Source organism: Myxine glutinosa, chromosome 2, assembly GCF_964187855.1.
Source record: "Myxine glutinosa chromosome 2, kmMyxGlut1.1, whole genome shotgun sequence".
Taxonomy (NCBI): Eukaryota; Metazoa; Chordata; class Myxini; order Myxiniformes; family Myxinidae; genus Myxine; species Myxine glutinosa.
In genome coordinates this window covers 27,930,519-27,958,317 of record NC_136262.1, presented here as the reverse complement: position 1 = coordinate 27,958,317, position 27,799 = coordinate 27,930,519, and the positions used below count along the sequence as shown (strand labels likewise).

Sequence of the window (27,799 nt, the reverse complement as noted above, 5' to 3'; positions counted from 1 at the left end):
CCAAAACCATGGGCATTAATATGGAGTTGGTCCCCCCCTTTGCTGCTGTAACGGCCTCCACAATTCTGGTATGGCTTTCCACTAGCTGTTCGTACATTGCTGCGGGGATTTGCTTCCATTCAGCCACAAGAGCATTAGTGAGGTCGGGCACTGATGTTGGGCGATTAGGCTTGGCTTGCAGTCGGCGTTCCAATTCATCCCAAAGGTGTTCAATGGGGTTGCGGTCAGGGCTCTGTGCAGGCCAGTCTAGTTCTTCCACACCGATCTCGACAAACCATTTTTCTATGAACCTCGCTTTATGCACAGGGCCATTGTCATGCTGAAATAGGAAAGGACATTCCCCAAACTGTTGCCACAAAGTTGGAAGCACACAATCGTTTAGAATGGCATTGTATGCTGTAGCGTCAAGATTTCCCTTCACTGGAGTTGTTCGTCAAGTTGCCAAGTGAAGCCAAGCCAAGTCAAGTGAAGTCTTCGTCAAGACTTCACTCCTACCCCCGAACCATGTAAAACAGCCCCAGACCATTATTTCTCCTCCACCAAACTTTACGGTTGGCACTATGCATTTGGGCAGGTAGCGTTCTTTTGGCATCCACCAAACCCAGATTTGTCCATCAGACTGCCCGATGGTGAAGCCTGATTGATCACTCCAGAGAACACGTTTCCACTGCTCCAGAGTCAAATAGCGGTGAGCTTTACACCACTCCAGCCGACGCTTGGCATTGCGCGTGGTGACCTTAGGCTTGTGTGCGCCTGCTCGGCCATGGAAACCCATTTCATGAAGCTGTGCTTTCATGAAACCCATTTCATGAAACCCAAATGCATAGTGCCAACTGTAAACCTGGTGTTGGGCTAGCGGCTAGGGTGCCGGCTTAGGATCCTAGGATCCTGGGTTCGAATCCCGGTCGATCGCTGAATTAACGCCAGGGGGGTTGACTCAGCCTGTCATCCTTCCGAGGTCGGCTAATTGAGTACCAGTTCACTGGTAATTCCCTGTTTGTCGTTAAAAGGCGACAAACAGGGTTCGCGTCAGGAAGGGCATCCGGCCGTAAAACATTGCTTCAAAAAGGGGACCCAAAAAACAACAACAACCACGGTTCCCGAAAAAGGCCAACCCCCGCTTTGCGGGGAAAAATGGCCTCTAAAGGTGGTTATTTTTTTTTATTTACCCACGAACAGTTGTTGTGCTGTCGCTGCTTCCAGGGGCAGTTTGGAACTCGGCAGTGAGTGTTGCAACCGAGAACAGATGATCTTTCCGCACTACGCGCTTTGGCACTCGGAGGTTCCATTCTGTGAGCTTGTGTGGCCCACCACTTTGTGACTGAGCTGATGTTGCTCCTAGACGTTTCCACTTCACAATAACCGCACTTACAGTTGATCGGGTCAGCTCTAGCAGAGCAGACATTTGAGAAACTGACTTTTTAGAAAGGTGGCATCCTATAACTGTGTCACGTTGAAAGTCACTGAGCTCTTTAGTACGACCCGTTCTACTGCCAATGTTTGTCTATGGAGATTGCATGGCTGTGTGCTTTTCTTATATTTACCTGTCAGCAATGGGTGTGGCTGAAATAGCCGAATCCACTAATTGGAAGTGGTGTCCGCATAATTTTGGGCATGTAGTGTATATACCTGCACAATGAAGAGGTTTATTTTGGAGAGCAGAGAGAGGGTGTTGTGATTCAGGGTGTGAGACCGTTTGGAGCTGCATGATCATGATGGAACAAAAATAAAGGTCACCTCACATATTGAGTTATGTCGCTGGATGGCTGTTGAGAGACCGAGGCTGGCTGCGATCTAAGCTGTGTGCTTCTGCCTGCTATGGACCTGCTAATGAACAGGAGAATCCCTTGTATCAGGTATTTTGGTATTGTCAGTCCAATCTGCAGACAACGCTGTGTCCTCATGTTATGTCACCAACACTGCAAACTCCAAGATCTGAGGTGGGATTGTTTGTCTTTGACTTCTGCTTGCCGAAACTCATTTGTTCTCCAGGGGCACCTCCGTCTTTGGATCTCCATCTCTCTCTACCCAGGTATGCACTTCTGCCTTCATGCCGTATTTGGCCAGTGAAGCTCTCTCACATTTGGTTGCAATTCTGTTCCACAATGGTTTGAGGAGATATTTTGTGGTGTTTATCTTCCGACCTTCTTGAGATATTTCTCATCTGCCATCCTTCTGACAAGGCCATTGCCACTGTTTCCAGCTCAACTTCCTCACCGCCACTGGAAACATCCTTTGATCCATTCCTGCGTAATTAACATGACTCTTGTGATATGTTACATTGTAGACAACCATTTTTTTTCCTCAACCCCTTCCCACGCATCTTCCCCCCAAGCCCTCCACCTACCATAGATCTCCCGATGTCCCTGCTCTCAAATCCCTGCAAGAGGGGGAAGTACTTGTGTGCTTCACCCTCTCTCCCCATCTTGTCTCCCGCTCCCTTTATTTCGTCTTGTGTCGGTTCTTTGTTGTTGTTTTTTTGTCATTGATGTAAGCTCTTACACGAGCCTCGATCTTGTATACAAAAAAAATAAAATAATAAATATATAAATAAACCCCCTCTATTCCGCTATTCCTCTACCGCGTCAATACCGCCAGTGTCCACAAATTTAAAAAATGAGCCATCTGCCATTTCTGTAAAGTGAAGTGTTGTTGTCAGAAGAGGTGAGAGGCAGCTTGTTGTAAAATGTAATTATTTTACTCGATAAAAACATACTTAAATGAAAAGTGCCACCTCTGAACATTTCTGGAACAGGATTAAATTCTGAAGTTAGAAAACCTGTTGTCTGACTACCTTTTGTATGAGTCGTGCTAAGTTGTCTCCCCTATTCTTTCTTTGTATTTGGTGCAAATAGTCTTCATATTCTTTCAGGCTCATCCTCATCCTCCACTTACTCTCATTCTTGTCCCTGCCTCTTATTCCTGCAAGTGTCCCTTTGTTCTGTTCTGTTTGTTTTTTATTCTCACTCTTCCATGAGCCTCGACCTTGTGTACAAAAATATAATAGGTGAATAATGATATGTTCACCTTGCAAACGAATTGGCAATAATTGTACACTGCACCTTTCCGATGCCATCTCCAGGCTCTGCATAACGTCATTGTCGGGCACCGAAGGGGGCTCGGCAACGACGCACCCTGAAAGGGAGTACTCAGTTTTCACTCTGGTTGTTTTCGTTCTTGTTTGTTTGTTTGTCCGGGCGATATCTCAGCCATCCTTCGAGCTAGGAAGCTGAAATTTCAGCACAATAGTGAGTGAGCAAGTACTTTGTCAAAAACGGTATTTTTTTGATTAATCAATTAATTGATTAGTTATTTAATTATTAACGATTAATTAAGTACTTATACATTTCCTTTCTCTTCTGGGCATTATCTCAGGTACCTTTTTGTTAGGAAGCTGATATTAATTTAGACATGCCAATGACCAAGTGATTTGGCTGCAAAGGCTATTTTTGATTTATTGATTAATCAATTAATCGATTAATTATTTGATTAATGACTAATTTTTTTTTTGTAGTTACAGATTCGGATGAAATGGTGGTGGTTTATGTGTTCCATTAGCGAATTGATTAATTATTTAATTTTTTATGATTATTATTTATTTATTTTCATTATTCATTATTTATTTATTTTCTTTCTCATCTGGGCAATATCTCAGGCACCTTTTGAGCTAGGAAGCTGATATTTCGACATGACAATGACCAAGTGATTTGGTTGTAAAGGGTATTTTTAATTAATTCATTAATTAATTAATCGATTAATTATTTAATTATTTGATGAATGACTTAATTAATTAATTTTTTTAAGTTACAGATTCGGATGAAATGGTGGTAGTTTATGTATTCTATGAGCCAATTGATTAACTATTTAATTTTTTTATGATTATTATTTATTTATTTTCATTATTAATCATTTATTTATTTTCTTTCTCATCTGGGCAATATCTCAGGCACCTTTTGAGCGAGGAAGCTAATATTTGGACATGACAGTGACCAGGTGATGTGGCTATAAAGGATATTTTTGATTTATTGATTAATCATTTAATCGATTAATTATTTATTGATTAATCAATTAATTATTTAATTTTTTATTAATGACTTATTTAATTACATTTCTAAAAGATACATCTTCGGATGAAGCACTAGTGGTTTAGTTATGCTATTAGCCAATTGATTAAGAAAATATTTTATGATAATCTTTTATTGATTTTAATTATGCAATTAATCAATCAATTATTGTACACCTCTCCCTCCCAATGCACTCTCTATGAGCTGCACTGCGGTATTGCCGGGCGCCGGGCACCTGAGGTGCCCCGGCAATGCCGCGCTGTAGGATATTTCATTATTTGGCATGGGGGCGGTGAACTTTGAATGTATCTTTACTTGTTGTTTATTTTGTGAGACAGAAGACACAGTGGTTGGTGTGACGATCTCTGGAACCCTAAAGCTTTGGAACCTGGATGCAGCGCTCACTTCTCTGCAGGTACAAACTACTAATATCAACCCCACTTAATCAGAATAATTGATTGTATCAATGGAAAATCTACAAGAGTCTGTGGAAGAGCCAAAAGAGGTCTAACCCTCAACACATCATTTGCACCTGGCTTCCCACTGCGGTTAACATCTTCTTCATCGTCTTTTATTTGATAAAATCCATTATTTCGATTTGTCTGCCGATGCAGACTGACAACATACATTCATAAAGACTAATATTATATTTAATGAGGAATAGACGCTCATAAACAGCAGGTAAAAACTGTGAATCTTACCATAATTCACCAAATGTCTGTCCGTCCGTTCGAAGGTACCGCAAAAACGGCTGAACCGATCGCAATGATATTTTGGGTGGGTATTCCTGGGACCCCTGGGAGTAAAATAGGCTATATTGTTTTTCCAAATTTTCCAAGTTTTCCAATTTTCCAGTTTTTCCAAACACGATGGAATAATATTTACCGATATGAACAGTGATGTGGCTTTTGTTGAAATTCTACAAATACTGTTTACTCGATGTACCAGGAGAAAGTAGATCGACTCCTGATAAACTCTTCCTATATAAACGTGCGGCTCCGAAGTAACATGGCAGCGTGTGCAAAGTGACTGAGAAACAGGTGTAGCGGCCGCTTCCGTGTTACAGATTTGGCACGCACTCTTCACGCATAAACGTGCGACTGAGAAAGACGTGTAGTGGCGGCTTTTGTTTTGCAGAATTCAATCTTTTTTCAAAATGGGCGCCATGTACTGTTTAGATTTTGATGATTTGCGTGTGATATGATTCAACGGATGTTTATATGAATCGTTTAAAATAAAATAAAAAGCCTTCAATTTCTGGGTTTTTTTGCCTTTTCATTTGGGCTTCCCAATTGAAGCCCCGCCCATAGGGTGGGTACCGTTGCTAGTGACAGTAATTCACATGAGACCAAAATATCTCTACAATGATCTAATTTCTAAGCCAGCTCCAGAAATACTGAAAGAAGGGATGAACAACTTCCATTATGCTGCAGGAACCAGCCCCCATCTATGAGATTGAGGCCAGGCCTATGTTCCTGACGGATGGCTGCACAGTCACCTTTTGCCGCCAGAGGCCCTGGGCATTGTTACTCGTCTGTCACCACATCTGGAAGGTATCATTTACTTTAAAAGTCACAGGGCACTGATGTCATTTCACTGTCATTTATGATATTTATCATCGTGAAGGTGTTGTTTCGAAATTATGATGACGATGAATATTTATTCTTTCCATTATTTTTAAGTAGTTTGTCATTTTGAGAGTTCCAGTGGTATCAAAAAGGTAACTGTGAAATGTCATTCACTTTAGGTGTTTCGCTCAAAGGATTTCTCAACTTTGTGCTTGTTAATGGCAGAAGATGGTGAGCTTTGGGCCGGAGGTGACTTCCTGGCTGTGGATAAAGTCATTGTGTGGAGTGCTCAGGGCAGGGGATATATCTACAAACTACCTGGAAGGTAATACAGCAGTATACCATTTGCTTCATTAATAGAGTATCCTTTGAGGTATGCCTCTCCTTCTTTCTTTTCCTCTTCTTATTTTTCTTCCTGGGCCTGTGCCTCTGCTGGTGCTGACAGATCCACATTTCTGACAGACCTTTTCATCTGTTGTTGCACGCTACACTAAGCTCATCCATGTCCACGTCCATATACACAGACCCCCACGAGCAGCCCCTAAAGCATCTTCATCAGTCCTACGATTAGCGTCTTGCTGACTATGTCGACATGCGAAAAAAATCCCCTTCAGCCTACCTAACTGGTTGGGCCAACACACAGTCCTAACTAGCCCTCAGACACCCAAAATGTGTGGGGCAGCCATACAAGCCAAATAAATAAGTATCAAGGCCAAATAAGCTATCACTGGATCTGTTCAAAGCTTTCTTCAGGCTCTTTCCTGGTGAAGAAATTTCTACATTTCCCTCCCTGAACTGAACTCGACTGACCTGAAATATACCACTACCCTCACCATACCACACCGGATCCTGGAAACATCAAATTCCTCTTCTGCTCAGGCCCACCATGGGATTGCTTTGACCCTCAGCTAACTGGTGACCGATCCTTGGAAGCTGGATCTAGGGCATCTAGACACACCAGCAGTGTCTGTCAACCCCTTGAGAAAGGCAGACATGGCAGGATATTCTTGACTTTTTTGTATACAGAGTCGAGGCCCATGGAAGAGCGAGAACACAGAATAGATCAGGACCCAACATAACAAAAGGAACAGCAGGCATAGGGAAATGCCAACAGCAGGACCTCGGGACAAAAAAGATTGAGACGGACAACAAGGGATGCGGGTAAGTATGGAGAACGCAGGGGGTTGATAAGATTGATACAAAGGCAAACTCTCAAGAAGAAAGAACTGGAAATTTGGGGGGATGGGGAGGGGTTTTGGTAGTTTAAGGGGGGTAGAAAAGATCAAGGTTTTGGATATGGGATGATCTGAGACGGTAGTGAACAGCTGTCTTGAAGGCCGAAAGAGAAGAATGACATTGATATTTAGATATAAAGCTAGAGCTCGAATCCAATCATGCTCCGAGTGAGGCACAGGATCTTGGCTGGAGGGCAAACCTATCGCTGAACAGCTTGGGCTCAAAGCAAATAAATACCATTTGGTAGACTTTACTCTGAGGTTATGTCCGGGCATGCCTTTCCCTCCCTGCATAACCACATGCAAATTGTACCTGGGTATCAAGGGTTATAAAAAGAGGAGATGGATAGCAGATTCCATCTTCTCACATGCAAAATGGGCCCTAGACCAATCATTACCCATGCGCATGGGATAGCAGTGTGCTGTGACACTGTGGGGTAGCAGTGTGGTGTGACACTGTGGGGTAGCAGTGTGGTATGACACTGTAGGGTAGCAGTGTGGTGTGACACTGTGGGGTAGCAGTGTGGTATGACACTGTAGGGTAGCAGTGTGGTGTGACACTGTGGGGTAGCAGTATGGTGTGACACTGTGGGGTAGCAGTATGGTGTGACACTGTGGGGTAGCAGTGTGGTATGACACTGTAGGGTAGCAGTGTGGTGTGACACTGTGGGATAGCAGTGTGGTATGACACTGTAAGGTAGCAGTGTGGTATGACACTGTGGGGTAGCAGTGTGGTATGACACTGTAGGGTAGCAGTGTGGTATGACACTGTAAGGTAGCAGTGTGGCATGATACTGTGGGGTAGCAGTATGGTATGACACTGTAGGGTAGCAGTGTGGTATGACACTGTAAGGTAGCAGTGTGGCGTGACACTGTGGGGTAGCAGTATGGTATGACACTGTAAGGTAGCAGTGTGGCATGACACTGTGGGGTAGCAGTATGGTATGACACTGTAGGGTAGCAGTGTGGTGTGACACTGTAGGGTAGCAGTGTGGTGTGACACTGTGGGGTAGCAGTGTGGTGTGACACTGTGGGGTAGCAGTGTGGTGTGACACTGTGGGGTAGCAGTGTGGTGTGACACTGTGGGGTAGCAGTGTGGTGTGACACTGTGGGGTAGCAGTGTGGTGTGACACTGTAGGGTAGCAGTGTGGTGTGACACTGTGGGGTAGCAGTGTGGTGTGACACTGTGGGGTAGCAGTGTGGTGTGACACTGTAGGATAGCAGTGTGGTGTGACACTGTGGGGTAGCAGTGTGGTATGACACTGTGGGATAGCAGTGTGGTGTGACACTGTGGGATAGAGGTGTGGTATGACACTGTGGGGTATCAGTATGGTGTGACACTGTGGGGTAGCAGTGTGGTGTGACACTGTGGGATAGAAGTGTGGTATGACACTGTGGGGTATCAGTGTGGTATGACACTGTGGGATAGCAGTGTGGTGTGACACTGTGGGATAGAGGTGTGGTATGACACTGTGGGGTATCAGTATGGTGTGACACTGTGGGGTAGCAGTGTGGTGTGACACTGTGGGATAGAAGTGTGGTATGACACTGTGGGGTAGCAGTGTGGTATGACACTGTGGGTTAGCAGTGTGGTGTGACATTGTGGGGTAGCAGTGTGGTGTGAATACTCCAGGGACTACAGCCAAGGTATCCTAAAGAGCATCCTTTATCTCAAGGTGACAGAAAACTGACCAGACATCATAATTTATGACCCTATAGTCATAGGTCAAATGTCCAGGTGCAGATTTCCCTCGCCTACTCCAACAATTTAATGGTCATCAGGAGAGTCGCTGCACACCCTGACTGTGCAGTTATTACAAGGGTAGATGAAAGAAATATTTCAAATATATATACTATCAGTAGCATTTGCCAGATGAAACAAGCCCCTCCCGTCACCTTCCCATCTCCCCTCCACTTCGTCTCCGAAGTTATCCCCTCTAGTTTTGGAACTCTGCAGTCATAGGATTGATGTGTGGAAAGACATATTCACCCTGTTAAAAAACATTCCTATGGCCTATTGATCAGGCCAAACCTGGCAGAAGTTTTGGGTTATGGTTGCAGTGTCTTGCAATTAATTTACAAAAAGTAAATGCCAAAGCACAAGGTGTGGCAGCTGTCCCGCCGAATTAAGGGCAGCGAACATTCAGGAATTTCAATCGGATTTTTTTCTGCCTTCCTTTTATTTTATTTTTATTTTACCTGCTCTAAGGTTGAAAGTGGAGCTGCCACACACTCACCACATGGACATACAGACAAGCATACGTGAGACAACACCGGATTGTTCGACGATACAAACAGCCACTGAGTTTAGGGGAAGTGCCGTCACTTCCCAGGGCACTCTAGGTACCAGGGACGTCACAGCAATGGCACCGCTTTTCTCACCACAGTCAGAGACATTTTTCCAAGGAGGAATTTCCTCCTCCACATGAATGCCAACGTATGGGGATTTTTTTTTTCTGTACTAAGTCGAGGCTCGTGTAAGAGCTAACACACATACACACACACATATATATATATATATATATATATATATATATATATTATTTATATATATATATATATATATATATATACATATATAATAAAAGGAGTGGGGGACAAGATGGGGACAGAGAGGGAAGCCCAAGAACAGTAGAGAACAGGGACATTGGGAGATCTGTGGAAGGGAGAGGGCTGGGGCGGGGTACATGGGATAAACAAGATGGACACTATAAGGACTTTCAGGAAAGAAAACTGAATATGAAGGAGGTGGATTTGGGGGTGTATTAACGGGGGTAGAAAAGATCAAGGTTTTGGATGGCGGAAGATAAGAGATGGTGGTGAACAGCTGTTTTAAAGACCTGGAAGGAGGAATAGGATTGAAGAGAGTGTGGGAGTTTGTTCCAGAGGCAAGAAAAAAGAGGAATGAAAGAGAGAATATATAACAACAAACAACATGCATTTTAAGGCCATTTTCCCTGCAAGAGCAGGGGTTAGCCTTGCGGTCCCCATGACAATCTTCTCCATTTTGCCCTATTTTCTGCATCTCCCCTTGTTAACCCCCTTGCCCGCATTTCTTCTTCCACCATCTTTAGCCAAGTCTTTCTCGGTCTTCCCCGTCCTCTACTTCCTTCTACATTCATTTCCATCACTCTTCTCAACCAGTCACTTTCATCCTTCCTCGACACATGACCAAACCATCTCAACCTGTTCCTCTTCACAGCATCAATCACAGGCAATATTCCCATCATTTTTCACAATTCATCATTTGTCTTCCTCTCTCTCAACGATACTCCGCACATCCATCGAACCATTCGCATTTCCACCCTTTCCAACCTTCGTTGCTGCTCTACGTTCATTACCCATGTCTCGCTCCCATAAATCATAACACTTCTCACACATGCAGCATACACCTTTCCCTTCAGCTTCAACGACACTCCCCTCCTCATCAGGACGCCACTCAGTTCCCGAAACTTCTTCCATGCACATCTCACTCTAGCAACCGTTGCCGAGTCGGATCCACCTTCTCCATTCAGCATGTCTCCGAGGTAGCAAAATGTTTTCACACCTTCCAGCTTCACGCCGTCTCCAAGATCCAACTCAACATTTCCTCCATGTGCAGCTCCCTCTGTGCACATCTTACATTTGAATGTAGCTGCCACACTGGTTAATGTTAAATGAGAGATGTTAAATCTCAGGAGATGATGTGGGAGAGAGTGAAAAGCCCTCAGAATCAGCTTCATCACGGGAGACACCAATGAAAGAGAATATGAGCGGAGAATCTTGATTTTGGCAGTTTCACCAGAAGATGGTTGCTGACGGATCTTGTGCGTCCTGAAGGAATATTTGTGGGACAGAGCACAGACAGAGCTGGGGGAGCAAGGCCGGAGAGGAGTCGGTAGCAGATAGAAAGACCACCAACCTGCCTGCGGGAGAGAGTGAAAGGCCCTCAGAATCAGCTTCATCACGGGAGACACCAAAGATTCTGAAACCTTTGGTTTCTACAGTGTGAAGCAGAGCTTGGTGTGATGCAGGAGCACCAGGCCAGAGTGGAGAGCAGTATTCCATTTCGCTGCAGATGAAAGCTTTGTATGTGGGATTATCCATGCTCTTAACCTTTTAAAATACTGAACGTCAAGAAAGGTGTACTGAAATTCCTGAGCAAGGCTACCTTACCTCTCTTTTAAACCATATACTGTTTGGTTTTCATTTCTTTTTTTTCTTCCAATTTTTGTGATTTTATGAAATTCTTTCTTCTTTTTCTTCTTCTCCTTCCTCTTACTATTATCATTATTTATTTATTTTTTATTATTATTATTATCATATTGTGTCGTTATTTTACAGCTGCTTTTCAGATGAACCACAATGTTCCGATGAACCTGCCAATTGTAACATCCGTGCTCCTATTCTGCTCTTCCGGTTCTACGACAGTGATCTGGACCAGGTGTGCTCCTGACAATTTCTGATCAACCTTATTCTTTTTCATGACGAGGATAGGATTTGGTTTATTTATAGCAATATTAGTGTAATAATTAGGATTTTGACTTTTTAATATGATATCAACGCTGGTCGAGGGGAATAATCACAGAGAAAGAAGGGGTTTGGACCATCAAGAAAGGGCTGAAGGAATGAGCAGATATTTTATCGATCTGTAGCGGCTACCACTGGGTATACACAATCGCCTTGCACCTACCGAGGACGCAGAGCAATCACCATGCCGGGCTCGCCCAGGACGCCCGGGCACGCCCAGCCTCGCCTTTCCAGGGCTCGTCCAGGACGCCCGGGCATGTCCAGACTCGCCTTTCCAGGGTTCGCCCAGAACGCCCGGGCACGCACAGCCTCGCCTTTCCAGGGCTCGTCCAGGACGCCCGGGCATGCCCGCTCTCGACTTGCCAGGCCTCGTCCAGGACGCCCGGGCATGTCCAGACTCGCCTTTCCAGGGTTCGCCCAGGACGCCCGGGCACGCCCGGTCTCGCCTTTCCCGGGCAAACGCTCCGGGATAATGTGTATATATATTGCTGCCCGATAAACGGGCTTTTCAGAGTACCCGAGTTGATTTGACACAATAAAGAAACTTGGACGAATTCCAGCTTTTTGTCGCGTCCATTCTTCCGATTTACGTTGGAGCGCAGCTCCTACATTGGTGACCCGACATGGACACGGCAGTTGCCCTCAAACTGCCTACCTTCTGGGAGGCTCACGCGGCGGTTTGGTTCGCCCAGGCGGACTCCCTGTTCGCCCTGCGAGGCATCACGGCCGACGACACCTGCTTCCACCATGTGGTAGCAGCACTCGGCTCAGCCACCGCGGCCCGGGCCCTGAGCCTCCTCGAGAGCCCGCCAGCCGCTGACAAATACGACGCGATTAAAAAGCTCCTCCTCGACGCTTTCGCCCTCTCATCAGCGGAACGCGCACGGCGCCTGCTCGACCTGCCCGAGCTCGGCGACACGCGCCCGTCCGAGCGAATGGACTACATGCTTTCGCTGCTCGGCGAGCACTCTCCGGCTTTCCTGTTCCGGGAGATGTTCCTCTGTCAGCTGCCTAGCCAGGTACGCCTCGCCCTGGCAAGCACGACTATCACGGATCCCCGTGCCCTCGCCAGGGAAGCCGACAAGATCTCTGCGGCAGGCCAACGCATTGGAGCAGCGACCTGGAGCCCACTGCCCTCCGAAGCAACGCCCATGGCGCCCGAGCACCCGGCACGGTCGACGACCGAACTGCCGACACAATTGGCGGCCGCTACGCCGCGCCGACCACCTCCAGCACGACGACCGGGGCCTCCACCTGACCAGGCGTGGTGTTATTATCATGCCAGGTTCGGACAGAAGGCCCGGACATGCCAACCCCCGTGCACCTTCGGCAAGCCGGGAAACGGTCGGGCCGGCGTTCATTACCAGCCATGAGCGCCGGCCACATGAGCAACTTACTTTTCATCACGGACAAAGCGTCCGGACGGCGCTTCCTGTGTGACACCGGCGCCCAACTGAGCGTCATACCCGCCTCCGATCAGGACAGGTAGTCCGCGGTTTGCGGCCCCTCCTTGGTTGCGGCCAACGGTTCGGCCATCCGCACCTTCGGCCCGCGCAACATCACCCTCTGCTTCGGCGGCCAATGCTTTAATTGGACTTTTGTAACCGCAAGCGTGCCCATGGCTCTGCTAGGCGCCGACTTCCTCTGCGCACACGGACTGCTGGTTGATGTCCAACGGCGTCGCCTCATCAACGCCGAGACCTTCAGCTCCCTGGCATCCACATTGAACAGCTCCGCTCCGACCGAGCTGGCATGCGCCCTCCCGGCGGCGAACGAGTTTGCTCGCCTGCTCATGGAGTTCCCGGCCCTCACGCGGCCGACGTTTTCGGCCGTCGCAGTACGACATGGGATCGAGCACCACATACCAACCACGGGCCCACCGGTCTACACCAGAGCCCGCCGCCTCGACCCAGTCAAGCTCGCCGTGGCCAAAGCCGAGTTCGACGCTTTGGAACACCTCGGCATCGTGCGGCGCTCCAATAGCGCGTGGGCTTCGCCACTAAACATCGTCCCAAAACCAGGGGGCGGCTGGCGCCCATGTGGCGACGGCCGCCGCCTTAACGACGCTACCACCCCCGACAGGTATCCGATCCCGCACATCCAAGACTTCTCCGCCCGTTTGGCAGGACGGGTCATTTTTTCGAAGATCGATTTAATACGGGGATACCACCAGGTACCTGTCAGGGCGGCCGACGTCCCAAAAACGGCCGTCATCACGCCGTTCGGCTTATTCGAATTCCTGCGTATGCCGTTTGGCCTCAAGAACGCGGCTCAGGCATTCCAGCGCTTGATGGAGGGAGGACGTGCTGCGCGACCTGCCATTCCTCTTCGTTTACCTGGACGACATCCTCGTCGCCAGCACGTCCCGGGCCGAGCACCTCCTCCACCTCTGAACACTGTTCGGGCGCCTCAGCGAGCATGGCCTCATCGTCAACCCGGCCAAATGCCACTTCGGCATGACGGCCGTTTATTTTTTGGGCCACCACATCACCAAGAATGGGGCCATGCCACTGCCAACCAAGGTCGAGGCCATCACCACTTTTCCGCGTCCCCGCTCCATAAAGGCCCTGCAGGAATTCCTGGGAATGGTGAATTTCTATCACCGCTTCGTGCCCCGCGCTGCTCAACTCATGCGGCCCCTCTACGAGGCCCTCTGGGGCAAGCCGGCCAAGCACGACGTCGTCTGGTCCGCAGCAATGGACGCGGCCTTTAAAAACTCAAAGCGGCCCTCGCCGACGCAACACTGCTCGCTCACCCGGTGCTCAATGCTCCCATCGCCCTCACCACGGATGCCTCCGACTACGCGGTGGGCGCCGTACATGAGCAATGGGTGAACGGGGTTTGGCAGCCACTCGCTTTTTTCAGCCGCCAACTCCAGCCGAACGAGCTCAAATATAGCACGTTTGACCGTGAGCTCCTCGGTCTACACCAGGCCGTTCGCCATTTCCGCCACCTCCTGGAGGGCCGACCCTTCACGGCGTTCGTCGACCACAAGCCGTTGGTTTACGCAATGGCCAAGGTCACGGAGCCGTGGTCGGCCCGCCAACAGCGCCACCTCTCCGCCGTGTCGGAGTTTACCACGGACATCCGGCACGTCGCCGGCAAAGACAACGCCGTGGCCGACTGTCTTTCTCGGGCCAGCGCGAACGCGGTCCACCTCGGCGTGGACTTCGCGCTTATGGCGGCGGACCAAACCACCGACACCACGGTGCAAGCCCTCCGGGCGGCGGACACGGGCCTCCGCCTGGCCGACATCCCCTTCGTGGACACTGTCCTGCTCTGCGACGTCTCCCAAGGCCAGCCTCGCCCCATCGTGCCCGTTACCTGGCAACGCCGCATCTTCGCCTCCCTCCACGGCCTTTCCCACCCGGGCCGGAAAGCTTCCCAGAAGCTGGTGTCGGCGCGATTCGTCTGGCACGGCCTTCGACGGGACGTCCGCGATTGGACCAGCACCTGCACAGCCTGCCAACAGGCCAAGGTCCACCGACACACCCAGGCCCCGCTGGCACCTTTCACCGTGCCCGAACGACGTTTCGACCACGTCAATGTGGACCTGGTGGGCCCCCTCCCCCCATCACGGGGTTTCACACACCTGCTCACCATGGTGGACAGGACCACCAGGTGGCCGGAGGCCGTTCCCCTCATCTCCACCACCACCGCCGACGTGGCGCAGGCTTTCATCGCCACCTGGGTCGCCCGCTTCGGCGCACCGGCGGACATCTCGTCGGACCGCGGACCGCAGTTCACCTCCGAGCTGTGGGGCGCGGTCGCCCGCAACCTGGGGGTCAAGCTCCACCGTACTACGGCCTACCACCCCCAAGCCAACAGGTTGTGCGAGCGGTTCAGGATGGCGGTTGGGCCGACCGGCTGCCGTGGGTCCTTTTGGGCCTCCGCACGACCCCCAAGGAGGACCTCCGGGCGTCCACCGCCGAGCTTGTCTACGGCCAGGCGCTACGCGTCCCGGACGAATTCGTGCCCAATGCTACCAGTCCCTGGTCTGCAGCTCACCAGCGCTTGGACCTCCAGGAGACCGCCCGATGGTTTGCCCCCGTGCCAACGTCCCACCACGGTGACCCCCAGTCCTACGTCCCCCCAGCGCTTCGCACAGCGGAGTACGTTTTTGTGCGTCATGACGCACATCGGGGGCCACTCCGGCCGCCGTACGACGGGCCCTTCCGGGTCCTGCGACGGGACGACAAGTCGTTCGTCATCAACATCAGTGGCAGGTCGGACCGGATTGCGGTGGACCGCCTCAAGCCGGCGCACGTGGACATCGACCAACCGCCACGGTTGGCCCTTCCGCCGCGGCGAGGCCGGCCCCCATCCACGGTGCCCCCCACTCGACTGCCCACCACCACACCGGACCCCCCCCCCCCCCCCCCCACGACCCGCCAGGGGTCGCTTCGGCCGGGCCATCAGGACCCCCTTAAATTGACCCTGCCGGTGCAAGTCGATTCTGGGGGGACGTGTGTAGCGGCTACCACTGGGTATACACAATCGCCTTGCACCTACCGAGGACGCGGAGCGATCACCATGCCGGGCTCGCCCAGGACGCCCGGGCACGCCCAGCCTCGCCTTTCCAGGGCTCGTCCAGGACGCCCGGGCATGCCCGCTCTCGACTTGCCAGGCCTCATCCAGGACGCCCGGGCATGTCCAGACTCGCCTTTCCAGGGTTCGCCCAGAACGCCCGGGCACGCCCAGCCTCGCCTTTCCAGGGCTCGTCCAGGACGCCCGGACATGCCCGCTCTCGACTTGCCAGGCCTTGTCCAGGACGCCCGGGCATGTCCAGACTCGCCTTTCCAGGGTTCACCCAGGACGCCCGGGCACGCCCGGTCTCGCCTTTCCCGGGCAAACGCTCCGGGATAATGTGTATATATATTGCTGCCCGATAAACGGGCTTTTCAGAGTACCCGAGTTGAATTGACACAATAAAGAAACTCGGACGAATTCCAGCTTTTTGTCGCGTCCATTCTTCCGATTTACGTTGGAGCGCAGCTCCTACAGATCTACATTTACTTATAACCTGCAAGAAAATGTTGGGTATAGTAAGAGGTTAGTGAGATTAAAAGGAATGAAAATGGATCTGATGCGAGTGTATGTTGTACGTTGCTGTTGCTTGCATCATGTCTGGGCGGCATGGTTGTGCGAGTGATGCAGTGCCCCCTGTAGGTTATGGCAGCAGCTTTGCAATTTGAACAGTGTATCAGCGAAAACTAACCTACACTTTTATGAAAAACACCGTGGGATCTATGATGTCCACCCGCTCATGTTCGCAGAGTTGTCTTCAGATTAATTTCCCATCTGACTGACAGCTTTAATGTACCATTCTGAATGCAAAGCACCAGCCTGACAGTTTATTGTTGGGTTGGAAATTGAACCAGGAGTAGACACCTCAAAAGCAAATACGTTACCTCTGCACCAACCTCTGCACCAACCTCTCGTGCAATGGAAACAAATGAAAAGGCTATTATTATGATTATGACCCTATTATGTCACATACATTGCCATTATCTGTAGCTTTATTGATTAATTTATTGATTGATTAATAGGATGTTTAACAACTACTTTTGTGCACATTAATGCTAAATTGCATCAATGAAGGTGAATATGAAAAAAAATCGATCGATCAGATGTACGAAGTTTCACATCAATCTGTTAAGCGGTTCTGGAGAATTTTTTCACATTTTTATTTTATATCCAATATGGCTGCCAGCCAAAATGACCCATTACGTTATAAATTTATTTCTTTACTCACATCAGGTCATAGATCAGATATATGAAGTTTCAAATTTTTCGGATAAGGATTTCGATTCAACAAATTATGGCTATAATACCACTTCACCTATGACATCATCAATATCACTCTATATACCCCATGGGATGTTGATGACATATGCCAAGCTTCAAATGTTTTCTTTCAAATGTGGTTTGATAGAAAAAGAGGTCCAATTTTTCCTCTAATCCAATATGGCTGCCATATCATGTGACCTTATAACGTCAACGCTATCAATACAATATTCTATATGTGGAGTCCCCCCTATGTTTAAAGTTTTGCATCGATAGGTCAAGCAGTTGCAGAGAAAAACCTTTTTAAAGCGACAATATATACAGTAGATGCTGATGCACGCACACACACACACACACACACACACACACACACACACACACACACACACACACACACACATGTTGCCATAATCTCACATCCTCTTTAGGGCAAGACTAAAAAGAAGACGAGATATTACAATATAATGTAGATACATCATATTGATGGAGATTCAGACCTTTGGTGCAACCCCCATTGATCCCCCAGATGCCCATGTGCAAACTAGCCCATAATTATTCTCCTCTCTTCATTCCCTCACCTCCATCCAGCCCAATATCTCTCCTACCCCTGAGCCCACCTCCCCATTCATACATAACTATAGAGATGACTTCTGACACAAATAATGCAGAAAATTAATTTGACACAGAACTTCATGCTCCATCGTGTCATTTGTTTACAGGTTGCCTGGTCAAGCCTAACTATGAGTTTCTTGTGCTGTGACACACCACCTTATCACAAATTCCTTCTCTGCGGAGATGCCCATGGTACCCTGCGTGCATGGGGACTTCCGAACATGCTGGTGGTTCGACAGGCAGGCACAGTCGAAGGTGAATCTGATAATGAAGGAGGCACCAATTATCCTCTGGTCTAAGTCTGGTCTACTTAATATCAATTATGACCTGCACAATCACTTCGTTTGATTTACTCTAGCCTAAAATAATTGGTTTGTTCAGGTACCATTTTGGGTTTGCTTATTGAAATATTTTTGGGTTGTTATATAACCAATTGTGATTTGCTTAAGCACCAATTTTGGTTTACTCCATCACTAATTTTGGTTTACTTAATCACTAATTTTGGTTCACTCCAGCACCAATTTGGTTCACTCCAGCACCAATTTTGGTTTTCTACAGCACAATTTTTGTTTTTTTTCCAGCACCAATTTTCATTTATTTCAATTTTCATTTATTCTCGAACTAATTTTGATTTTCTCCAGCACCATTTTTGGTTTCCTATATTACCAATTTTGGTTTTCTCCAGCACCAATTTTGGTTTTCTCCATTACCAAGTTTGCTTTTCTCCAGCACCAATTTTGGGTTTCACCATTACCAATTTTGGTTTTCTCCAGCACCAATTTTGGTTTTCTACAGCACCAATTCTGGATTTCTACAGCACCAATTTTGGTTTATTCCAACACAAATTTTGCTTTGCTCTCGCTTCAATTTTGGTGAACTCGAGCTTCAATTTTGGTTGCTCTAGACCTAGATTCTAGAGCATAATTTGGTTTACTCCAGTACCAGTTTTGGTTGTCACCAGCACCATTTTTGGTTTGCTGTAGAACCAATTTGGAATTGCTTTAGCTTCAATTTTGGTTTGTTGTAGCACAAATTTGGGTTTGCTTTAGATTCTAGAACAAATTTTGGTTTGTAGTAGCTGCAATTTTGGCTTGTGTTGCACCAATTTTGGTTTGTTGTTGGTACAATTTTGTTTTCTTTTAGCACCAGTTTTGGTCCAGCAATTTGGTTTATTATAACACCAATTTTGTTTTTTCTCTTGCACCAATTTTGGTTTTCTCCAGCACCAATTTTGGTTTTCTCCATTACCAATTTTGGTTTTCTCCATTACCAATTTTGGTTTTCTCCATTACTAATTTTGTTTTTTCTCTGGCACCAATTTTGGTTTTTCTCTAGCACCAATTTTGGTTTGTGGTATCTACAATTTTAGCTTGTTGCAGCTACAATTTTGTTTGTTGTAGCACCAATTTTGGTTTTCTCCATTACCAATTTTGGTTTTCTCCATTACCAATTTTGGTTTTCTCCATTACCAATTTTGGTTTTCTCCATTTCCAATTTTGGTTTTCTCCATTACCAATTTTGGTTTTCTCCACTACCAATTTTGGTTTGTGGTAGCTACAATTTTGGCCCAGCAATTTTGGTTTGTTTTAGCTACAATTTTGGTTTCTTGTAGCACCAATTTTGACCCAGAAATTTTGGTGTATTATAATACCAATTTTGGTTTTCTCTAGCACCAATTTTGGTTTTTCTCTAGCACCAATTTGGTTTGGTTGTGGCATCAATTTTGGTTTTCTCCAGCACCAATTTTGGTTTGTGGTAGCTACAATTTTGACTTGTTGTAGCTACAATTTCGTTTGTTGAAGCACCAATTTTGATTTTCTCCAGCACCAATTTTGGCTTATTGTAGCTAAAATTTTTGTTTGTTGTAGCTACAATTTTGTTTGTTATAGCACCAATTTTGGTTTTCTCCAGCACCAATTTTGGCTTATTGTCACTAAAATTTTGGTTTATTGTAGCTACAATTTTGTTTGTTGTAGCACCAACTTTGGTTTTCTCCAGCACCAATTTTGGTTTGTTGTAGCTAAAACTTTGGTTTGTTGTAGCACCAATTTTGGCCAAGCAATTTTGGTTTGTTTTAGTTACAATTTTCGTTTGTTCTAGCACAAATTTTTGTTTTCTCTAGCAGCAATTTTGGTTTTTCTAGCCTCAATTTTGGTTTATCATAGCACAAATTTTGGTTTGTTCACGAATTTTTGGTTTTCTGCCGCTCCAATTTTGGAATTCCCCATCACCAATTTGGGTTTGCTCTTACTTCAATTTTGGAATTCTCTAGCACCAATTTGGGTTTGCTATAGCCTCAATTTTGGTTTATTGTAGCACAAATTTTGGTTTGTTCACCAATTTTTGGTTTTCTCCCGCTCCAATTTTGGAATTCCCCATCACCAATTTGGGTTTGCTCTCAATTCAATTTTGGAATTCTCTAACACAAATTTCGGTTTGCTCTTGCTTCAATTTTGGAATTCTCCATCACCAATTTGTGGTTGCTCTTGCTTCAATTTTGGAATTCCCTATCACCAATTTGGGTTTGCTCTTGCTTCAATTTTGGAATTCTCCATCACCAATTTGTGGTTGCTCTTGCTTCAATTTTGGAATTCCCGAACACCAATTTGGGTTTGTTCTTGCTACAATTTTGGAATTCTCCATTACCAATTTAGGTTTGCTCTTGCTTCAATTTTGGAATTCTCCATTACCAATTTAGGTTTGTTCTTGCTACAATTTTGGAATTCTCCATTACCAATTTAGGTTTGCTCTTGCTACAATTTTGGAATTCCCGATCACCAATTTGGGTTTGTTCTTGCTACAATTTTGGAATTCTTCATTACCAATTTAGGTTTGCTCTTGCTTCAATTTTGGAATTCCCGATCACCAATTTGGGTTTGTTCTTGCTACAATTTTGGAATTCTCCATTACCAATTTAGGTTTGCTCTTGCTACAATTTTGGAATTCCCGATCACCAATTTGGGTTTGTTCTTGCTACAATTTTGGAATTCTCCATTACCAATTTAGGTTTGCTCTTGCTACAATTTTGGAATTCCCGATCACCAATTTGGGTTTGTTCTGGCTACAATTTTGGAATTCTCCATTACCAATTTAGGTTTGCTCTTGCTACAATTTTGGAATTCCCCATCACCAATTTGGGTTTGTTCTTGCTACAATTTTGGAATTCTCCATTACCAATTTGGGTTTGTTCTTGCTACAATTTTGGAATTCCCGATCACCAATTTGGGTTTGTTCTTGCTACAATTTTGGAATTCTCCATTACCAATTTAGGTTTGCTCTTGCTTCAATTTTGGAATTCTCCATCACCAATTTGGGTTTGCTCTTCAATTTTGGAATTCTCTATCACTAATTTTTGGTTTTCTGCCGCTCCAATTTTGGAATTCTCCATCACCAATTTGGGTTTGCTCTTGCTTCAATTTTGGAATTCTCCATCACTAATTGTGGTTGCTTAAACACTAATTTTGTTCAGTAGCAGCACTCATTTTGGACTGCACGAGAACCAGTTTTGTTCTGATTCTAACAGGAAGTTTTCCTAATTCTGGCAACATTTTTGTCCTGCTGTGGCCTGCTGAAACTCCACTTTTGTTCTGATCGAGGCCAATTTTTAGCATAATCTAGGTTCAGCTGTTGCCTGATATACCATTGTTTTGTCCAGTTTTTAAGTATTATCATATTTGCCCGATTGTAGCAACAATTTTATCCTCTTTTAAAACCATTTTATCCAATTTTTTGTACCAATTTTGTGCTGCTCAAGAACGAATTCCAGTTCAGGTTTTAGCTGCTATAGCATACATATTTTATGTCAAACTAACACCAGTTATAGCTTGTTGTGACACGAACCCTTGATTATAGAGGAGGTAACTTTTCAAACACAGCAATTTAAGGGTATACCCTAATAATAGTGATATTGTTGCTGTGTCTAATTTGAAATGCAGTAGAGTTTTGGAACTAAATTCCAAATGCTACATTTCCAAGCTGTTGACTGACAAAGTATCACGTAGGGTTTTGTTCGAACTCAAGCCAGAGTTAGCAAATTGTCTTACATACCCATCAAATTGCTGATGTTCTCTGTGCCAACTTAATTTGATTTTGATTGCAGTCAGAAAGTGCCAAAACATGTTATCAGAAATGTTTACCTTGAAAAAGGCAAATCACCACTCTGGAAAAAGAACCAATGATCCAAATACAAATCCTTTTACCAAGCTCAATCCTAGCCAAACTCAGTCAATATCCCAATCACTCTTCTAATCAAGACCTCTTTCCTGCCTTTCACTCCAGACCTTGGTGTGACATCCAAAGCCAGCCTGGATGGATCATTTCCACAGATCGAACCGCTTTTAGACTGCACTGGCAGGAGCTTGGGCGGTACCACCGAGCTGCAGGATTATGTCACAGCCAGCCTTCACCTACCGTCTGAGAGATGTATGCTCTGTGGTTGCGCCGATGGCCGAATAGTTTTGCTGCCATTGGTTGAATTTGCATTTGCCTCTGTGATCCAGGAGGAGGTGGGCGCTTTGTCAGGTGTGTCTTAGAGGTTGATGAGACGATAGCTGAAAAATATTAGTTATTTTATTGACATCACCGTTCAATTTTTATAGCTCTGTAGTCGTCAGTCAAACTATGGATATTCATAGCTTATCTTAATTTTACAGCAAAAACTGGGAAATGGTTGTATTCGCGTGATTAAAAGGTTTTATTTCGAATGTTTATGGAAATCAACAGAAATGTTGCTTTTCTTGAGGTCTTTATAACCAGTGAACTCCATGTATTTTGTGAGATTAATAACACAGCATAGCAGTTAATAACAAAAAAGAGCAATTAGAGATTGCAGACAATCGCCAGGACATGTTTTAGTGGGTTTTTAGGCTTTTGTGTTAAAATTAATATGGCGGCCGAACCACGAGACCGATGACGTCAAAATTTCTCCACCAATTTATCCATAGATGATGCTCAAGAAATTTCATCTTGATCGGATGAAGTTTTGTACTTGTCGAATTATGATTGTCATAATGGAGGCACCTATGACATCATCATTAACATGTTATTCCCCATGGAGAGTTCTTTACAATGAGCCATGTCTCAACTTTTTCTATGCAGTGCTTTCGGAGATATAGAGGTGCAAAGTTTTTCGGTTTTTCCAAGATGGCGCCCATACCACGTGACCTATGACACCATAATTATCATTAAAAATTATACAGGAGGAGGTGCACCTATGGTGAAAATTTCCTGTCGATCAGACGGTTGCAGAGAAAATCATATTTATTCTGTGCGGACAAACAAACAAACAAACAAACAGACAGACAAATGAAAAATCGCTCATAGAGCAACACTTGGCAAAACAGAACAAAGTAGAATGGCACTCAGTAGAGCATCCTTTTGACCTCAAAAATAATAATTAGTGGTTGAATTCAGTTACCTGATATGCAAATCATCTTCAAAGTTTAAGTTAATCGGATGAAAATTGACAATTTTAGAAATATGGCGTATGTTGACCTCAAAAATAGTTGGTGGTTGGTTTCAGTAACCTGATATGCAAATTTCAAGTCAATCGGATGAAAATTGAGGATTTTAGAAATTTCGAGAAAAGTGGTTGACCTTTGGCCTATGTTGACCTTGTGACCTATGTTGACCTCAAAATAGTTGGTGGTTGAATTCAGTTAGCTGATATGAAAATACCATTCAAATTTCAAGTCAATCGGATGAAAATTGAGGATTTTAGAAATTTGAAAAGGTTGTTGACCTTTTGGCCTATGTTGACCTTTTGGCTTATGGTGATCTCCAAAATAGTTGGTGGTTGAATTCAGTTCGATGATATGTAAATCCTATTCAAATTTCAAGTCAATCGGATGAAAATTGAGGATTTTAGAAATTTGAAAAAAGCGGTTGACCTTTGGCCTATGTTGACCATTTGACCCTTTGACCTCAAAAATACATAGGATTTTGTCAGACCACGAACTCTACCATTTGGTGAAGGTTCATGAAGATCGATTTAAAATTTTGACCTGTACGCAAGTATAAGTGAGCAGACAGACAAACAAACACAAACTGGAGTGATCAACATACTTGTCAAAAAAAAAATTTTTTGGGCCAAGTAACAAACGGACTCAAATGCAGTACCCGCTCCTCTGATGAGGGTAATAATAGTATTCATAAATATGATGGAAATGTAGTAATGATGCTATGATGTAGCACTAATAATAGTATTAGTGATACAGGGTGTTCAAAAGGAAACGCAACCTAGGCATAAACACACATTCTCCAATTTGTTTTGTTTCGTTTTGAACACTGCAGTACGAGCATTGTTATAAAGGGTGTGGACATGTAAAACCCTTCTGCCACCTATAGTGGGGCTGATTAACTGATGAATTGTGCCTTTTCCCTTAAAAGCATGAAACTTGGCACATGGCTAGAATACCCCAAAAGAAAGATTTTTTAGTCCAGGGGGCATCTCCAATTTCACCCCACATGGCGGCCATCTTGAAATCCAAGATGGCCGCCATAACAGACCTGTTTTGATGAATATCTACATAATTAGAACAGCTATCTAAATGGTTGCAGTGCATACACCTACATTTTTAGGGTCTAGGAATCCAATGGTAACATAAAATATTAAGCAGTCATATGAAAATATTAATTTTGCATAGTATCATGCATACTGGGAATGCATATAAATACTCTTAACAGGTTGGCATTCTTCAGTGATTAAAAGTGTCTATGACATCGCAGACTGTAACTGTGCCATCTTGTGTTTTTCTAGTCTTTGCTGCATTCTCCATCACATGCGCAGAGAGAAGTACAGGGAAGTGCAGCTTTCTTACACCGGCAACGACCAGTACATCCTTTTTTGCACCCACACTTAGCAAGTTCATTGCAGATCTTTGCAGCCTCTGGAAGTGTTGTCCATATTGGTTTGAACTGGCCAGCAGACGTTTTTTGCCAACCCCATTCAGTGGGGCTTGGTAGATCAGGCTTAGCATGCAATGCTTGTCCCCAGCATAGTGCGCCTTGGTATACTGCCCGCTTTACGTGCTGCACAAGGGCATCATGTGTTGGTGGAATTGATTCCACAGGTCTGCCCTTCTTTGCAAACAGTTTCTTTCGTACAATGTTAATGTCAGTAGCAGTACTTGTGCGATCATACAACAGAATAACAAATCTCTCAATGACGTTCATGCAGGTTTCAGTTATCTCTGTGCTCTGGTGGCAAATTTCTGCTAGTACCTCTGTGAGCTCAGGGAATGATTCCCACACATTCCATGCAGTTACCTTTCCACACCCATTAAACGCTGAAGAAGTGTCACACCCTGTTAGTGCATGAAACATGGGGAGGGCTTTAGATTTCTCAGGGCCAAGAGCTGTGGCTATATCATGTGCAGAGATAAATCGCATGTTCTTGCCTGTCCCAAATTGTAACCATATCATCACTGAAAGCTTCTGGGATGCTGTAACTGCAAGCACGACAACATCTGTGTCCACAGTTTGTATGAGGACCTTACTATGCCCTCTCTGTGTTGCATCAGCAGCATGTAGGAACATCCGACCATCTGCCTCTTCCTGAGTGCACGGGGAGAGTGATTCTAGATCAATGCGTGGTGGAGCAGTAAGAACCTCTGTATCAAGTGTGACAACTAGCTCCTTGCGCTGGTCTTCAAATGATTTAATTGTTTCATTGAAAAGGAAGCTGAAGAGTTCACGCTTGTTTTCATCAACTCGAAGAAAGTTCTGCCACTGTCCAGGAATTGCAACTGAGGTATCTACTCGTCGGCGAACCCCCTTGCCACGCTTTTCACGGGTCATGCTCTTAAGGCTGTCGGGTAGGTAACGGTCCCACACCAGATCAAGTCAGGTTGCAGATTTGTACTGTGAGAAAACAAATGGGATGAAGACCTTTTCGGCATATTCGCCAAATGTTTTGACTGTGCCAACATCGGGCTTTAGCTTTTGAACAATTACTGCCCCGTCAAGTATGACACATGTCACCTCTGGCATCTGTGTGCTTGATGGTGAAAGTTCCTCTAAACAGTCCAAAAGGTCGCTCTTTGTACCAGGTCGAAGCTTCCCATCCTTGGACAGAGATGGAGGGAAAGATTGATTTTCATGACGGAAAAATTCATCCAGGTTTCCCTCGCGGGTTTGACAGGCAATATAGAGGCGAGAAAACAGTTGAACATCACTCCTCAATGAGGCTACCTTGTGTTTATCTGTCAGTTGGTCTGTTACTGATGAGCTGCCAAACAGAGGTAACTTTTTGCGCGGGACGACATCATTCAAAGGCTTTGAGCGTTCAATCAGCCTCTCTTGCACAAATGACTCCAGAGCCTCCTTTTCCACTTTCTGCACGTCTTTCACACTTTGTACGACTGACTAGAAAACCACAAGATGGCACAGTTACAGTCTGCGATGTCATAGACACTTTTAATCACTGAAGAATGCCAACCTGTTAAGAGTATTTATATGCATTCCCAGTATGCATGATACTATGCAAAATTAATATTTTCATATGACTGCTTCATATTTTATGTTACCATTGGATTCCTAGACCCTAAAAATGTAGGTGTAGGCACTGCAACCATTTAGATAGCTGTTCTAATTATGGAGATATTCATCAAAGCAGGTCTGTTATGGCGGCCATCTTGGATTTCAAGATGGCTGCCATATACTATTGAATATTTTATGTTGCCATTGGATTCCTAGACCCTAAAAATGTAGGTATAGGCACTTCAACCATTTTGATATCTGTTCTAATTATGGAGATATTCATCAAAATAGGTCTTGTGTGACGGCCATCTTGGATTTCAAGATGGCCGCCATATGGGGTGAAATTGGGGATGCCCCCTGGACTAAAAATCTTTCTTTTCGGGTATTCTAGCCATGTGCCAAGTTTCATGCTTTTAAGGGAAAAAGCACAATCGATCCGAATTTTTTAGCTAAGCCGCCCAGCTACTAGAGCTGTTACACGATACACTTTTTTTTTGAATAATGAGTCGAGCCTCGTGTAGGAGCTAACACATAGAACATATAACAAGGGGGCCAGAGAGGGAAGCACAACAACAGTAGTGAACAGGGACATCAGAAGATCTGTGGAAGGGAGAGGGCTGCGGTGGGAGTATGTGGGATAAACAAGATGGACACTACAAGGACTTTCAACAAAGAAAACAGGGAATTTGAAGGAGGTGGGTTTGGGTGGATTAATGGTGGTAATGTTGACTGATTTCCAAGCAGATGGCAGATCAGATGACCTTGAGAAAAAGAGAGGGTGAAGAGAACAGAGAGAGGGTGAGATAGAGCGGTAGAGCATGATTTTAGGACCCGTGGGCTGATGACGTCTGGTCTGGTTGCAGAATCAGTCAAGGCTTGCCAGAAACTTCTCCACTTTGTCGGGAGAGAAGGACACAGAGTCAAAGCGCAGCTGCGTACGACTGGGTATGGTGGGTACAGAGAGAGAGAGATGGGTTTGGGACACAAGATTTTGAGGCAAACACAGAGTTGAGGCATTCAGCTTTTGCATGTGTGATGTCAGCTGTGTAGCCATTTGAGGTAAGGGAGGGGATGGAGGGGGAACAAACACCAGAAACATATTTGACCAGACGCCACCAGGATTTGGAGGAGGGAGACAGGTTTGAGAGTTCAGTATTGAGAGCAGAGAGATATTGTTTCCTGGTTCTCCTGAGTGTAGACACACACTTGTTCCAAGCTTTGTGAAAGGAACTGAGATTGCCTTCAGTTGGATTTGCTTTCCATGGGGTGAAGGCAGATTGTTTCAGGGCAACTGCCTCACCTCAAGATTAAGTGCATCATTGAGGGGTGGAAGGGTGTGTCAACTGACGTAGAGATGGGATAAATCTGTGCATGAGCGAGAGCAATTTACTTTGGAAGAATTCCTCGGATGAGTTGATGTCAGAGACAGTAGAGATTCGAGACCAGTCCAGATGTTTGATGGCTGCTTGAAGACTATGCCTGTCGGCTTGAGTGAAATGCCAGACTCGTCGACGTTGAGGAGGCTCTCTGAGAATGGCCAGATATA

The 27,799-nt window shown here is 45.6% G+C and overlaps 1 protein-coding gene across 3 annotated transcripts in view; it reads left to right on the top strand.

Annotated features, from left to right (window-relative positions):
- The window catches only part of LOC137421956 (WD repeat-containing protein 7-like), a 523,854-nt gene that overhangs the window by 80,365 nt on the left and 415,690 nt on the right, over positions 1 to 27,799 (top strand). For 2 of the 3 annotated variants that reach the window (XM_068108572.2, XM_068108574.2), the window contains 6 exons: positions 4,403 to 4,479; positions 5,498 to 5,617; positions 5,812 to 5,957; positions 11,191 to 11,290; positions 17,883 to 18,030; positions 22,054 to 22,296. In XM_068108572.2, the coding sequence (XP_067964673.2) occupies positions 4,403 to 4,479; positions 5,498 to 5,617; positions 5,812 to 5,957; positions 11,191 to 11,290; positions 17,883 to 18,030; positions 22,054 to 22,296 (834 nt within the window). The remainder of the gene's footprint in view (positions 1 to 4,402; positions 4,480 to 5,497; positions 5,618 to 5,811; positions 5,958 to 11,190; positions 11,291 to 17,882; positions 18,031 to 22,053; positions 22,297 to 27,799) is intronic. The other variant, XM_078773034.1, reaches the window with a different exon arrangement.